Source organism: Coloeus monedula, assembly GCF_965178545.1.
Source record: "Coloeus monedula genome assembly, chromosome: 32".
NCBI classification, from domain to species: Eukaryota; Metazoa; Chordata; class Aves; order Passeriformes; family Corvidae; genus Coloeus; species Coloeus monedula.
In genome coordinates, this window is record NC_138812.1 from 691456 (window position 1) to 707503 (window position 16048).

A 16048-nucleotide genomic window follows, 5' to 3' on the forward strand; every position below is an offset into this window, starting at 1 on the left:
CTTTTTTTCCCCCAAAACTCTGCATTTTTTCCCCAAAATTCCCGGATTTTCTCCCAATTCTCTCGGCACCTCCCGGAGCTCTCCCAGCCCTTCTGACACCCCCAAAAACCCCCAAAAACCCCCCAAAAACCCCCAAAATTCCACATTTTTTCCCAAAATTTGGCTTTTTCCCCCCCAAAATTCCACTTTTTTTCCACTCCATTTTTCCCAAAATTCCCGGATTTCCTCCCAATTCTCTCGGCACCTCCCGGAGCTCTCCCAGCCCTTCTGACACCCCCAAAACCCCCCCAAAACCCCCAAAATTCCCCACAAATTTCGCATTTTTTCCCAAAATTTGGCTTTTTTCCCCCCAAATTCCACTTTTTTCCACTCCGTTTTTCCCAAAATTCCCGGATTTTCTCCCAATTCTCTCGGCACCTCCCGGACCTCTCCCAGCCCTCCCAACACCCCCAAAACCCCCCAAAAACCACCAAAAACCACCATTTTTCCACCATTTATTCCCCAAACTCCCCGGTTTTTTTTTCTCCCCCCCCCGCTCTTTGCCCAAATCCGCCCTTTTTGGCCCCGAATCTCACTCGCCGTAGCGCCGCTGCAGCTCGCCCACGTCGTGCTGGGCCACCCCAAAAACCCCCAAAACCCCCCCAAATCACCCCAAAATTCCCCAGTTTTCCACACAAGCTCCGATTTTGGGCTCTTTTTTCCCAAATTCGGCATTTTTTTCCCCAAAATTCCACAATTTCTCCCAAAATTCCGCGGTTTTTCCCCAAAATTCCCGGATTTTCTCCCAATTCTCTCAGCACCTCCCGGAGCTCTCCCAGCCCTTCTGACACCCCCAAAAACCCCCACAAACCCCCAAAATTCCCCACAAATTCCGCATTTTTCCCCAAAATTTGGCTTTTTTCCCCCCAAAATTCCACTTTTTTTCCACTCCATTTTTCCCAAAATTCCCGGATTTCCTCCCAATTCTCTCAGCACCTCCCAGACCTCTCCCAGCCCTCCCGACACCCCCAAAACCCCCCAAAAACCACCAAAAACCACCATTTTTCCACCATTTATTCCCCAAACTCCCCGGTTTTTTTTTCTCCCCCCCCCGCTCTTTGCCCAAATCCGCCCTTTTTGGCCCCGAATCTCACTCGCCGTAGCGCCGCTGCAGCTCGCCCACGTCGTGCTGGGCCACCCCAAAAACCCCCAAAACCCCCCCAAATCACCCCAAAATTCCCCAGTTTTCCACACAAGCTCCGATTTTGGGCTCTTTTTTCCCAAATTCGGCATTTTTTTCCCCAAAATTCCACAATTTTTCCCCAAATTCCGCGGTTTTTCCCCAAAATTCCCGGATTTTCTCCCAATTCTCTCGGCACCTCCCGGAGCTCTCCCAGCCCTTCTGACACCCCCAAAAACCCCCAAAAACCCCAAAATTCCCCACAAATTTCACATTTTTCCCCAAATTTTGGCTTTTTTCCCCCCAAAATTCCACTTTTTTCCACTCCATTTTTCCCCAAAATTCCCGGATTTCCTCCCAATTCTCTCGGCACCTCCCAGAGCTCTCCCAGCCCTCCTGACACCCCCAAAAACCCCCCAAAAAACCCCAAAACTCCCCCAAAAAACCACCAACTTTTCCACACAAACTCCGCTTTTTTGGCTCTTTTTTCCCAAAATTTCACTTTTTCCCCCCAAAACTCTGCATTTTTTCCCCAAAATTCCCGGATTTCCTCCCAATTCTCTCGGCACCTCCCGGACCTCTCCCAGCCCTCCCGACACCCCCAAAAACCCCCAAAAACCCCCAAAATTCCCCACAAATTTCACATTTTTCCCCAAATTCTGGCTTTTTTCCCTCCAAAATTTCTTTTTTTTCCACTCAATTTTTTCCCAAAATTCCCGGATTTCCTCCCAATTCTCTCGGCACCTCCCAGACCTCTCCCAGCCCTCCTAACACCCCCAAAACCCCCCAAAAACCACCATTTTTCCACCATTTATTCCCCAAACTCCCCGGTTTTTTTTTCTCCCCCCCCCGCTCTTTGCCCAAATCCGCCCTTTTTGGCCCCGAATCTCACTCGCCGTAGCGCCGCTGCAGCTCGCCCACGTCGTGCTGGGCCACCCCAAAAACCCCCAAAACCCCCCCAAATCACCCCAAAATTCCCCAGTTTTCCACACAAGCTCCGATTTTGGGCTCTTTTTTTCCCAAATTCGGCATTTTTTTCCCCAAAATTCCACAATTTTTCCCAAAATTCCCGGATTTTCTCCCAGAAACCCCTCGGAGCTCCCCCAGCCCTTCTGACACCCCCAAAACCCCCCAAAAAACCCCAAAACTCCCCCAAAAAACCACCAATTTTTCCACACAAACTCCGTTTTTTTGGCTCTTTTTTCCCAAAATTTCACTTTTTTCCCCCAAAACTCTGCATTTTTTCCCCAAAACTCCCGGATTTTCTCCCAATTCTCTCGGCACCTCCCGGAGCTCTCCCAGCCCTTCTGACACCCCCAAAAACCCCCAAAAACCCCCAAAATTCCCCACAAATTTCACATTTTTTTCCCAAATTTTGGCTTTTTCCCCCCAAAATTCCACTTTTTTTCCACTCCATTTTTCCCAAAATTCCCGGATTTTCTCCCAGAAACCCCTCGGAGCTCTCCCAGCCCTTCTGACACCCCCAAAAACCCCCAAAAAACCCCAAAATTCCCCACAAATTTCACATTTTTTTCCCCAAATTTTGGCTTTTTCCCCCCAAAATTCCACTTTTTTTCCACTCCTTTTTTCCCAAAATTCCCGGATTTTCTCCCAATTCTCTCGGCACCTCCCGGACCTCTCCCAGCCCTCCTGACACCCCCAAAAACCCCCAAAAAAACCCCAAAACTCCCCCAAAAAACCACCAACTTTTCCACACAAACTCCGTTTTTTTGGCTCTTTTTTCCCAAAATTTCACTTTTTTTCCCCAAATTCCGCGGTTTTTCCCCAAAACTCCCGGATTTTCTCCCAATTCTCTCGGCACCTCCCGGAGCTCTCCCAGCCCTTCTGACACCCCCAAAACCCCCCAAAAACCCCCAAAATTCCCCACAAATTTCACATTTTTTCCCAAATTTTGGCTTTTTTCCACCGAAAATTCCACTTTTTTTCCACTCCATTTTTCCCAAAATTCCCGGATTTCCTCCCAATTCTCTCGGCACCTCCCGGAGCTCTCCCAGCCCTTCTGACACCCCCAAAAACCCCCAAAAAACCCCAAAATTCCCCACAAATTTCACATTTTTCCCCAAAATTTGGCTTTTTTCCCCCCAAAATTCCACTTTTTTTCCACTCCGTTTTTCCCAAAATTCCCGGATTTCCTCCCAATTCTCTCGGCACCTCCCAGACCTCTCCCAGCCCTCCCAACACCCCCCAAAACCCCCCAAAAACCACCAAAAACCACCATTTTTCCACCATTTATTCCCCAAACTCCCCGTTTTTTTTTTCTCCCCCCCCCGCTCTTTGCCCAAATCCGCCCTTTTTGGCCCCGAATCTCACTCGCCGTAGCGCCGCTGCAGCTCGCCCACGTCGTGCTGGGCCACCAGGCGCCAGCCGCGGGGGCCGGCGTGGAAGACGCGCACGGTGCCGCCCGAGTACGCGTCGCGCCGCGCCGCCTGGTAGATGGCCCGCCGGGCAAGCTCGCAGGCCGCCTCCTCGCTAGCCCACGGGCTACCGGGCTCGCCGGCGGGGCTAGCGAGCCCCCGGTCCAGCACGCCGTAAGCGTAGGACGAGCCCGAGCCCACGGCGAAGGCGGCGCCCGGCACGCGCTGGCCCTCGCTGTCCACGTAGTACAGGCCTGCGGGGGGGGGAATGGGGGTGTGGCGAGTGGGGGTTGGGGTGTGGCTAGTGGGGTTTGGGGTGTGGCTAGTGGGGTTAGGGGTGTGGCTAGTGAGTTTTGGGGTGTGGCTAGTGGGGTTTGGGGTGTGGGAAGTGAGTTTTGAGGTGTGGGAAGTGAGTTTCGGGGTGTGGCTAGTGGGGTTAGGGGTGTGGCGAGTGAATTTGAGGGTGTGGCTAGTGGATTTTGGGGTGTAGCTAGCGGATTTTGAGGTGTGGGAAGTGAGTTTTGGAGTGTGGCTAGTGAATTTGGGTGGTGGCTAGTGAGTTTCGGGGTGTGGCTAGTGGGGTTAGGGGTGTGGCGAGTGAATTTGAGGGTGTGGCTACTGAGTTTTGGGGTGTGGCTAGTGAATTTGGGGGTGTGGCGAGTGAGTTTTGGGGTGTGGCTAGTGGGGTTAGGGGTGTGGCGAGTGGGGTTGGGGGTGTGGGAAGTGAGTTTCAGAATGTGGCTAGTGGATTTAGGGGTGTGGCTAGTGAATTTGGGGGTGTGGCGAGTGAGTTTTGGGGTGTGGCTAGCGGATTTTGAAGTGTGGGAAGTAAGTTTTGGGGTGTGGCTAGTGAATTTGGGGTGTGGCTAGTGAGTTTTGGGGTGTGGCTAGTGGGGTTAGGGGTGTGGCGAGTGGAGTTTGGGGTGCGGGAAGTGAGTTTTGGGGTGTGGCTAGTGAGTTTCAGAATGTGGCTAGTGGATTTTGGGGTGTTGCTAGTGAATTTGGGGGTGTGGCGAGTGAGTTTCGGGGTGTGGCTAGCGGATTTTGAGGTGTGGGAAGTGAGTTTTGGGGTGTGGCTAGTGAATTTGGAGGGTGGCTAGTGAGTTTTGGGGTGTGACTAGTGGGCTTAGGGGTGTGGCGAGTGAATTTGAGGGTGTGGCTACTGAGTTTTGGGGTGTGGCTAGTGAATTTGGGGGTGTGGCGAGTGAGTTTTGGGGTGTGGCTAGTGGGGTTAGGGGTGTGGCGAGTGGGGTTGGGGGTGTGGGAAGTGAGTTTCACAATGTGGCTAGTGAGTTTCACAATGTGGCTAGTGGATTTAGGGGTGTGGCTAGTGAATTTGGGGGTGTGGCGAGTGAGTTTTGGGGTGTGGCTAGCGGATTTTGAAGTGTGGGAAGTAAGTTTTGGGGTGTGGCTAGTGAATTTGGGGTGTGGCTAGTGAGTTTTGGGGTGTGGCTAGTGGGGTTAGGGGTGTGGCGAGTGGGATTTGGGGTGTGGGAAATGAGTTTCGGGTGTGGCTAGTGAGTTTCGGAATGTGGCTAGTGGATTTAGGGGTGTGGCGAGTGAATTTGGGGTGTGGCTAGTGAGTTTAGGGGTGTGGCTAGCGGATTTTGAAGTGTGGGAAGTGAATTTTGGGGTGTGGCTAGTGAATTTGGGGGGTGGCTAGTGAGTTTTGGGGTGTGACTAGTGGGCTTAGGGGTGTGGCGAGTGAATTTGAGGGTGTGGCTACTGAGTTTTGGGGTGTGGCTAGTGAATTTGGGGGTGTGGCGAGTGAGTTTTGGGGTGTGGCTAGTGGGGTTAGGGGTGTGGCGAGTGGGGTTTGGGGTGTGGGAAGTGAGTTTCAGAATGTGGCTAGTGAGTTTCGGAATGTGGCTAGTGAGTTTCAGAATGTGGCTAGTGGATTTAGGGGTGTGGCGAGTGAATTTGGGGGTGTGGCAAGTGAGTTTTGAGGTGTGGCTAGTGGGTTTTGGGGGGTGGCGAGTGGATTTTTGGGTGTGGCTAGTGAGTTTAGGGGTGTGGCTAGTGGATTTTGAGGTGTGGGAAGTGAGTTTTGGGGTGTGGCTAGTGGATTTGGGGGGTGGCTAGTGAGTTTTGGGGTGTGGCTAGTGAGGGTAGGGGGATCGCTAGTGGGTTTTGGGGTGTGGGAAGTGAGTTTCAGAATGTGGCTAGTGAGTTTCGGAATGTGGCTAGTGGATTTAGGGGTGTGGCGAGTGGGATTTGGGGTGTGGCGAGTGAGTTTCACAATGTGGCTAGTGAGTTTCGGAATGTGGCTAGTAGATTTAGGGGTGTGGCGAGTGAATTTAGGAGTGTGGCGAGTGAGTTTCGGGGTGTGGCTAGCGGATTTTGAGGTGTGGGAAGTGAATTTGGGGGTGTGGCTAGTGAGTTTCGGGGTGTGGCTAGTGGGGTTAGGGGTGTGGCGAGTGGGGTTTGGGGTGTGGCGAGTGAGTTTCAGAATGTGGCTAGTGAGTTTCAGAATGTGGCTAGTGGATTTAGGGGTGTGGCGAGTGAATTTGGGGGTGTGGCGAGTGAGTTTCGGAGTGTGGCTAGTGGGTTTTGGGGGGTGGCGAGTGGATTTTTGGGTGTGGCTAGTGAGTTTAGGGGTGTGGCTAGCGGATTTTGAGGTGTGGGAAGTGAGTTTTGGGGTGTGGCTAGTGGATTTGGGGGGTGGCTAGTGAGTTTTGGGGTGTGGCTAGTGAGGGTAGGGGGATCGCTAGTGGGTTTTGGGGTGTGGGAAGTGAGTTTCAGAATGTGGCTAGTGAGTTTCAGAATGTGGCTAGTGGATTTAGGGGTGTGGCGAGTGAATTTGGGGGTGTGGCAAGTGAGTTTTGGGGTGTGGCTAGTGGGGTTAGGGGTGTGGCGAGTGGGGTTTTGGGGTGTGGGAAGTGAGTTTCAGACTGTGACTAGTGAGTTTCGGAATGTGGCTAGTGGATTTTGAGGTGTGGGAAGTGAGTTTTGGGGTGTGGCAAGTGGATTTGGGGGGTGGCTAGTGAGTTTTGGGGTGTGGCTAGTGGGGTTTGGGGTGTGGGAAGTGAGTTTCAGAATGTGGCTAGTGAGTTTCAGAATGTGGCTAGTGAGTTTCAGAATGTGGCTAGTGGATTTAGGGGTGTGGCTAGTGGATTTAGGGGTGTGGCGAGTGAATTTGGGGGGTGGCTAGTAAGGGTGGGGAGCTCGTTAGTGGGTTTTGGGGTGTGGGAAGTGAGTTTCACAATGTGGCTAGTGAGTTTCAGAATGTGGCTAGTGGATTTAGGGGTGTGGCGAGTGAATTTGGGGGTGTGGCGAGTGAGTTTTGGGGTGTGGCTAGCGGATTTTGAGGTGTGGGAAGTGAGTTTTGGGGTGTGGCTAGTGAATTTGGAGGGTGGCTAGTGAGTTTTGGGGTGTGACTAGTGGGCTTAGGGGTGTGGCGAGTGAATTTGAGGGTGTGGCTACTGAGTTTTGGGGTGTGGCTAGTGAATTTGGGGGTGTGGCGAGTGAGTTTTGGGGTGTGGCTAGTGGGGTTAGGGGTGTGGCGAGTGGGGTTGGGGGTGTGGGAAGTGAGTTTCAGAATGTGGCTAGTGAGTTTCAGAATGTGGCTAGTGGATTTAGGGGTGTGGCTAGTGAACTTGGGGGTGTGGCGAGTGAGTTTTGGGGTGTGGCTAGCGGATTTCGAGGTGTGGGAAGTGAGTTTTGCGGTGTGGCTAGTGGATTTGGGGGTGGCTAGTGAGTTTTCGGGTGTGGCTAGTGGGGTTAGGGGTGTGGCGAGTGGGGTTTGGGGTGTGGGAAGTGAGTTTCACAATGTGGCTAGTGGATTTTGAGGTGTGGGAAGTGAGTTTTGGGGTGTGGCTAGTGAATTTGGGGGTGTGGCTAGTGAGTTTTGGGGTGTGGCTAGTGGGGTTAGGGGTGTGGTGAGTGGGTTTTGGGGTGTGGGAAGTGAGTTTTGGGGTGTGGCTAGTGAGTTTCAGAATGTGGCTAGTGGATTTTGGGGTGTGGCGAGTGAATTTGGGGGTGTGGCGAGTGAGTTTCGGGGTGTGGCTAGCGGATTTTGAGGTGTGGGAAGTGAGTTTTGGGGTGTGGCTAGTGAATTTGGAGGGTGGCTAGTGAGTTTTGGGGTGTGACTAGTGGGGTTAGGGGTGTGACGAGTGAATTTGAGGGTGTGGCTACTGAGTTTTGGGGTGTGGCTAGTGAATTTGGGGGTGTGGCGAGTGAGTTTCGGGGTGTGGCTAGTGGGGTTAGGGGTGTGGCGAGTGGGGTTGGGGGTGTGGGAAGTGAGTTTCAGAATGTGGCTAGTGAGTTTCAGAATGTGGCTAGTGGATTTAGGGGTGTGGCGAGTGAATTTGGGGGTGTGGCGAGTGAGTTTTGGGGTGTGGCTAGCGGATTTCGAGGTGTGGGAAGTGAGTTTTGCGGTGTGGCTAGTGGATTTGGGGGGTGGCTAGTGAGTTTTGGGGTGTGGCTAGTGAGGCTGAGGGGTCGCTAGTGGGTTTTGGGGTGTGGGAAGTGAGTTTTGGGGTGTGGCTAGTGGATTTGGCGGGTGGCTAGTGAGTTTCGGGGTGTGGCTAGTGGGGTTAGGGGTGTGGCGAGTGGGGTTTGGGGTGTGGCGAGTGAGTTTCGGAATGTGGCAGGTGAGTTTCAGAATGTGGCTAGTGGATTTAGGGGTGTGGCTAGTGGGGTTTGGGGGTGTGGCGAGTGAGTTTTGGGGTGTGGCTAGTGGGTTTTGGGGGGTGGCGAGTGGATTTTTGGGTGTGGCTAGTGAGTTTAGGGGTGTGGCTAGCAGATTTCGAGGTGTGGGAAGTGAGTTTTGCGGTGTGGCTAGTGGATTTGGGGGGTGGCTAGTGGGGTTAGGGGTGTGGCGAGTGGGGTTTGGGGTGTGGGAAGTAAGTTTCAGAATGTGGCTAGTGGATTTAGGGGTGTGGCGAGTGAATTTGGGGGTGTGGCGAGTGAGTTTTGGGGTGTGGCTAGCGGATTTTAAGGTGTGGGAAGTGAGTTTTGCGGTGTGGCTAGTGAATTTGGGGGTGTGGCGAGTAAGTTTCAGGGTGTGGCTAGCGGATTTTGAGGTGTGGGAAGTGAGTTTTGGGGTGTGGCTAGTGAATTTGGGGGGTGGCTAGTGAGTTTCGGGGTGTGGCTAGTGGGGTTAGGGGTGTGGCGAGTGGGATTTGGGGTGTGGGAAGTGAGTTTCACAATGTGGCTAGTGAGTTTCGGGCTGTGGCTAGTGAGTTTCGGGCTGTGGCTAGTGAGTTTTGGGGTGTGGCTAGTGAGTTTCAGGACGTGGCTAGTGCATTTAGGGGTGTGGCTAGTGACTTTGGGGGTGTGGCCAGTGACTTTGGGGTGTGGCTAGTGCGTTTGAACAGGTGGCTAGCGGGTGGAGGGGTGTGGCCAGTGGGTTTTGGGGCGTGGCAGGTGAATTTTGGGGGGTGGCGACAGAATTGGGGGCATCGGGACCCTCCCAGTCCAAACCAGTCCAAACCAGTCCAAACCAGTTCCCTCCCAGTCCCTCCCAGTCCAAACCAGTCCCCTCCAGCAGTGCCCTCCCAGTGCCCTCCCAGTCCAAACCAGTTCCCTCCCAGTCCCTCCCAGTCCCCTCCCAGTCCAAACCAGTCCCTCCCAGTTCCCTCCCAGTTCCTCCCAGTCACTCCCAGTCACTCCCAGTCCCCTCCCAGTCACTCCCAGTCCATCCCAGTGACCCCAAACCCCCTCAGAATGACCCCAAACCCCCTCCCAGTCACTCCCAGTCACTCCCAGTCCAAACCAGTGACTCCCAGTCTGCTCCCAGTCCAAACCAGTGACCCCAAACCACCTCAGAATGACCCCAAACCCCCTCCCAGTCACTCCCAGTCACTCCCAGTCACTCCCAGTCCAAACCAGTGACCCCAAACCCCCTCAGAATGACCCCAAACCCCCTCCCAGTCACTCCCAGTCTGTTCCCAGTCACTCCCAGTCCAAACCAGTGCATCCCAGTCACCCCAAACCCCCTCAGAATGACCCCAAACCCCCTTAGAATGACCCCAAACCCCCTCCCAGTCACTCCCAGTCACTCCCAGTCTGCTCCCAGTCCAAACCAGTGACCCCAAACCCCCTCAGAATGACCCCAAACCCCCTCCCAGTCACTCCCAGTCTGCTCCCAGTCCAAACCAGTGACCCCAAACCACCTCAGAATGACCCCAAACCCCCTCCCAGTCACTCCCAGTCCAAACCAGTGCATCCCAGTCACCCCAAACCCCCTCACAATGACCCCAAACCCACTCCTGGTCTGCTCCCAGTCTGTTCCCAGTCACTCCCAGTCCTAACCAGTGCATCCCAGTCACCCCAAACCCCCTCAGAACTTGTCCAGACCCCCTCAGAATGACCCCAAACCCCCTCCCAGTCACTCCCAGTCACTCCCAGTCCATCCCAGTGACCCCAAACCCCCTCAGAATGACCCCAAACCCCCTCCCAGTCACTCCCAGTCCGCTCCCAGTCCAAACCAGTGACCCCAAACCCCCTCAGAATGACCCCAAACCCCCTCCCAGTCACTCCCAGTCACTCCCAGTCCAAACCAGTGCATCCCCGTCACCCCAAACCCCCTCAGAACTTGTCCAGACCACCTCAGAATGACCCCAAACCCCCTCCCAGTCACTCCCAGTCCATCCCAGTGACCCCAAACCCCCTCCCAGTGGCTCCCAGTGGCTCCCAGTGGCTGCCAGTACCTGGCCCCCTCTTGTCCCAGCCGCACACCATGGTGCCCAGGCTGAGCCCCATGCCCTTGTACTGGTAGACGAGGTTGGCCAGCAGCTTGGAGGCGGCGGCCACCGAGACGGGCTCCTTGTTGCGCAGCTCGTGCACGCGGCACCAGTGCTCCCAGTACGGCCCCCAACCCGCTCCCAGTGCTCCCAGTACGGCCCCCAACCCGCTCCCAGTGCTCCCAGTACGGCCCCCAACCCGCTCCCAGTGCTCCCAGTACGGCCCCCAACCCGCTCCCAGTGCCAACCAGTCTGTTCCCAGTCACTCCCAGTGCAAACCAGTGCATCCCAGTCACCCCAAACCCCCTCAGAATGACCCCAAACCCGCTCCCAGTCTCTCCCAGTCTGCTCCCAGTCACTCCCAGTGACTCCCAGTCTGCTCCCAGTCCAAACCAGTGACCCCAAACCACCTCAGAACTTGCCCCAAACCCCCTCCCAGTCACTCCCAGTCTGCTCCCAGTCACTCCCAGTCCAAACCAGTGCATCCCAGTCACCCCAAACCCCCTCAGAATGACCCCAAACCCCCTCAGAATGACCCCAAACCCCCTCCCAGTCACTCCCAGTCCAAACCAGTCCAAACCAGTGACCCCAAACCACCTCAGAATGACCCCAAACCCACTCCCGATCTGCTCCCAGCCACTCCCAGTCCAAACCAGTCACTCCCAGTCACCGCAAACCCCCTCAGAACTTGTCCAGACCACCTCAGAATGACCCCAAACCCCCTCAGAATGACCCCAAACCCCCTCCCAGTCACTCCCAGTCCAAACCAGTCACCCCAAACCACCTCAGAATGACCCCAAACCCCCTCCCAGTCACTCCCAGTCCATCCCAGTGACCCCAAACCCCCTCCCAGTGGCTCCCAGTGGCTGCCAGTACCTGGCCCCCTCTTGTCCCAGCCGCACACCATGGTGCCCAGGCTGAGCCCCATGCCCTTGTACTGGTAGACGAGGTTGGCCAGCAGCTTGGAGGCGGCGGCCACCGAGACGGGCTCCTTGTTGCGCAGCTCGTGCACGCGGCACTGGCGAGCCACCAGGCGCTGCCAGAAGCCGCAGTCGGCGGCGCCGCCGGCCATGGTGCCCAGGATGCGGGCGCTGATGGGCAGCACCTTCAGCACCGACTGCGAGGCGATGTAGGAGCCCGCGGTGGCCCGCGAGTCCACGGCCACCGTCACGCCGTGGGGGGACTGCCGGGGGAAACGGGGGAACGGCAGGGGTGGGGAGGGGAATGGGGAGAAAAAACCGGGAAAAAATGGGGAGAAAAAACCGGGAAAAAAAACCGGGAAAAAATGGGGAGGGATGGGGGAAAAAAAACCGGGAAAAAATGGGGAGGAATGGGGAAAAAAAACCGGGAAAAAATGGGGAGGGATGGGGGAAAAAATGGGAAAAATGGGGAAAAATGGCGGAGAAATGGGGAAGAAATGGGGAAAAAATGGGGGAGGAATGGGGGAGGAATGGGGGGAAATGGGGAAAAAATGGGGAGGAATGGGGAGAAATGGGGGAAAAATGGGGAGAAATGGGGGAGAAATGGGGGAGAAATGGGGGAGAAATGGGGAGAAATGGGGGGAATGGGGAGAAATGGGGAGAAATGGGGAGAAATGGGGGAAAAATGGGGAAAAAATGGGGGAAAAATGGTGAAAAAATGGGGGAGAAATGGGGGAGAAATGGGGGAGAAATGGGGGAGGAATGGGGGAGGAATGGGGGAGGAATGGGGGAGGAATGGGGGGAAAATGAGGAAAAAATGGGGAGGGATGGGGAAAAAATGGGGAGAAATGGGGGAAAAATGGGGGAGAAATGGGGGAAATGGGGAGGGATGGGGGAAATGGGGAGAAAAAACCGGGAAAAAAAACCGGGAAAAAATGGGGAGGAATGGGGAAAAAAAACCGGGAAAAAATGGGGAAAAATGGCGGAGAAATGGGGAAGAAATGGGGAAAAAATGGGGGAGGAATGGGGGAGAAATGGGGGAAAAATGGGGGAGAAATGGGGGAAAAATGGGGGAAAAATGGGGGAAAAATGGGGGAAAAATGGGGGAAAAATGGGGGAAAAATGGGGGAAAAATGGGGGAAAAATGGGGGAAAAATGGGGGAAAAATGGGGGAAAAATGGGGGAGAAATGGGGGAGAAATGGGGGAGGAATGGGGGAGGAATGGGGGAGGAATGGGGGAGGAATGGGGAAAAAAAAACGGGAAAAAAAACCGGGAAAAAATGGGGAGGAATGGGGAGAAATGGGGGAAAAATGGGGAGGAATGGGGAGGAATGGGGGAAATGGGGAAAAAAACCGGGAAAAAATGGGGAGGAATGGGGAGAAATGGGGAAGAAATGGGGGAGGAATGGGGAAGGAATGGGGGGAAAATGAGGAAAAAATGGGGGAAAAAATGGGGGAAAAATGGTGAAAAAATGGGGAGAAATGGGGGAGAAATGGGGGAGAAATGGGGGAGAAATGGGGAAAAAATAGGGAGGAATGGGGGAGGAATGGGGGGAAATGGGGAAAAAATGGGGAGGAATGGGGAGGGATGGGGAAGGAATGGGGAGAAATGGGGGAAAAATGGGGAGAAATGGGGAAAAAAACCGGGAAAAAATGGGGGAAAAATGGGGGAGGAATGGGGGGAAAATGAGGAAAAAATGGGGAGGGATGGGGGGAAAATGGGGAGAAATGCGGGAAAAATGGGGGAGGAATGGGGGAAAAATGGGGAGAAACGGGGGAGGAATGGGGAAAAATGGGGAGGAATGGGGAAAAAATGGGGGAGGAATGGGGGAAATGGGGAAAAAAAACCAGGAAAAAATGGGGAGGAATGGGGAGGAATGGGGGAAAAAAACGGGAAAAAAAAACGGGAAAAAATGGGGAGGAATGGGGAGAAATGGGGGAAAAATGGGGAGGAACGGGGAGAAATGGGGGAAAAATGGGGAGGAATGGGGAGGAATGGGGGAAATGGGGAAAAAAAACGGGAAAAAATGGGGAGGAATGGGGAGGAATGGGGGAAAAAAAACGGGAAAAAATGGGGAAAAATGGCGGAGAAATGGGGAAGAAATGGGGAAAAAATGGGGAGGAATGGGGGAGGAATGGGGGGAAATGGGGAAAAAATGGGGAGGAATGGGGGAGGAATGGGGGGAAATGGGGAAAAAATGGGGAGAAATGGGGGAAATGGGGGAAAAATGGGGGAAAAATGGGGGAAAAATGGGGGAAAAATGGGGGAGAAATGGGGGAGAAATGGGGGAGAAATGGGGGAGAAATGGGGGAGAAATGGGGGAGGAATGGGGGAGGAATGGGGGAGGAATGGGGGAGGAATGGGGGAGGAATGGGGAAAAAAAACCGGGAAAAAAACCGGGAAAAAATGGGGAGGAATGGGGAGAAATGGGGAAAAAAACCGGGAAAAAATGGGGAGGAATGGGGAGGAATGGGGGAAAAAAACCGGGAAAAAATGGGGAAAAATGGCGGAGAAATGGGGAAGAAATGGGGAAAAAATAGGGAGGAATGGGGGAGGAATGGGGGAGAAATGGGGAGGAATGGGGGGAAATGGGGAAAAAATGGGGAGAAATGGGGGAAAAATGGGGGAAAAATGGGAAGAAATGGGGAAAAAAACCAGAAAAAAATGGGGAGGGATGGGGGGAAAATGGGGGAAAAAAAACGGGAAAAAATGGGGAGGAATGGGGAGAAATGGGGGAAAAATGGGGAGAAATGGGGGAGAAATGGGGGGAAAATGGGGGAGGAATGGGGGAGGAATGGGGGAGGAATGGGGGAAAAAAAACGGGAAAAAAAACCGGGAAAAAATGGGGAGGAATGCGGAGAAATGGGGGAAAGATGGGGAGGAATGGGGAGGAATGGGGGAAATGGGGAAAAAAACCGGGAAAAAATGGGGAGGAATGGGGGAAAAAAACCGGGAAAAAATGGGGAAAAATGGCGGAGAAATGGGGAAGAAATGGGGAAAAAATAGGGAGGAATGGGGGAGGAATGGGGGGAAATGGGGAAAAAATGGGGAGGAATGGGGGAGGAATGGGGGGAAATGGGGAAAAAATGGGGAGGAATGGGGGAGGAATGGGGGGAAATGGGGAAAAAATGGGGAGAAATGGGGGAAATGGGGGAAAAATGGGGAGAAAATGGGGAGGGATGGGGGAAAAATGGGGAAGAAATGGGGAGGGATGGGGGGAATGGGGGGGAAAAAATCCAGGAAAAAATGGGGAGGAATGGGGGAGAAATGGGGAAAAAATGGGGAAAAAATGGGGGAGGAATAGGGAGGGATGGGGAAAAAATGGGGAAAAAAAACAGGAAAAAATGGGGAGGAATGGGAGGAAAATGGGGAAAAAAACCAGAAAAAAATGGGGAGGAATGGGGAAAAATGGGGAAAAAAAGGGGGAGAAATGGGGAGGAATGGGGAAAAAATGGGGAGAAATGGGGGAGGAATGGGGAAAAAATGGGGAAAAAATGGGGAAAAATGGGGAAAAAATGGGGGAGGAATGGGGGAAAAAATGGGGAAAAAAACCAGAAAAAGATGGGGAGGAATGGGGAAAAAATGGGGGGAAAAAAACCAGAAAAAAATGGGGAGGAATGGGGAAAAAATGGGGGGAAAAATGGTGAAAAAATGGTGAAAAAATGGTGAAAAAATGGTGAAAAAATGGGGAAAAAATGGGAAGAAATGGGAAGAAATGGGGAAAAAATGGGGAAGAAATGGGGAAGAAATGGGGAAGAAATGGGGAAAAATGGGGAAAAAATGGGGAAAAAATGGGGAAAAAATGGGGAAAAAATGGGGAAAAAATGGGGAAAAATGGGGAAAAATGGGGGAAAAATGGGGGGGAAAAAAATCCAGGAAAAAATGGGGAGGAATGGGGGAGAAATGGGGAAAAAATGGGGAAAAAATGGGGAAAAATGGGGGAGGAATGGGGAAAATGGGGGAAAAAAACCAGGAAAAAATGGGGAGGAATGGGGGAAAAATGGGGGGAAAATGGGGAAAAAAGGGGGGAAAAAGGGGGGAAAAAGGGGGGAAATGGGGGGAAAATGGGGGGAAAACCAGAAAAAATGAGGAAAAAAGAGGAGAAATGGGGTAAAAATGGGGGGAAACGGGGAAAAAGGGACAAAATGGGGAAAAAGGGGGGGAAAGGGGGGGAAATGGGGGAGAAATGGGGAAAAATGGGGAGAAATGGGGAGAAATGGGGGGAAATGGGGGAAAAATGGGGAGAAATGGGGGAATGGGGAGAAATGGGGAAAAAAAAACGGGAAAAAATGGGGAAAAATGGGGGAGGAATGGGGAAAAAGAAAAAAATGGGGAGGGATGGGGGGAAAATGGGGAAAAAAAACGGGAAAAAATGGGGAGGAATGGGGAGAAATGGGGGAAAAATGGGGAGAAATGGGGGAGAAATGGGGGAGGAATGGGGAAAAAAAAACGGGAAAAAAAACCGGGAAAAAATGGGGAGGAATGGGGAGAAATGGGGGAAAGATGGGGAGGAATGGGGAGGAATGGGGGAAATGGGAAAAAAACCGGGAAAAAATGGGGAGGAATGGGGAGGAATGGGGGAAAAAAAACCGGGAAAAAATGGGGAAAAATGGCGGAGAAATGGGGAAGAAATGGGGAAAAAATGGGGGAGGAATGGGGGAGAAATGGGGGGAAATGGGGAAAAAATGGGGAGAAATGGGGGAAAAATGGGAAGAAATGGGGAAAAAAACCAGAAAAAAATGGGGAGGGATGGGGGGAAAATGGGGAAAAAAAAACGGGAAAAAATGGGGAGGAATGGGGAGGAAATGGGGGAAAAATGGGGAGAAATGGGGGAGAAATGGGGGGAAAATGGAGGAGGAATGGGGGAGGAATGGGGGGAAAGAGGAAAAAATGGGAAGAATGGGGGA

At 53.2% G+C, this 16048-nt stretch overlaps 1 protein-coding gene across 1 annotated transcript in view; it reads right to left on the minus strand.

The window, feature by feature from the left end:
- Window positions 1-3395: 3395 nt before the first annotated feature.
- PSMB5 (proteasome 20S subunit beta 5) overlaps window positions 3396-16048 on the minus strand; it is a 14958-nt gene continuing 2305 nt past the window's right edge. The window contains exons 2-3 of the mRNA XM_082299540.1: window positions 11097-11403; window positions 3396-3788 (exon numbers count right to left, since the gene is read on the minus strand). Coding sequence (XP_082155666.1) covers window positions 3487-3788; window positions 11097-11403 — 609 coding nt within the window. The 3' untranslated portion in view covers window positions 3396-3486. The remainder of the gene's footprint in view (window positions 3789-11096; window positions 11404-16048) is intronic.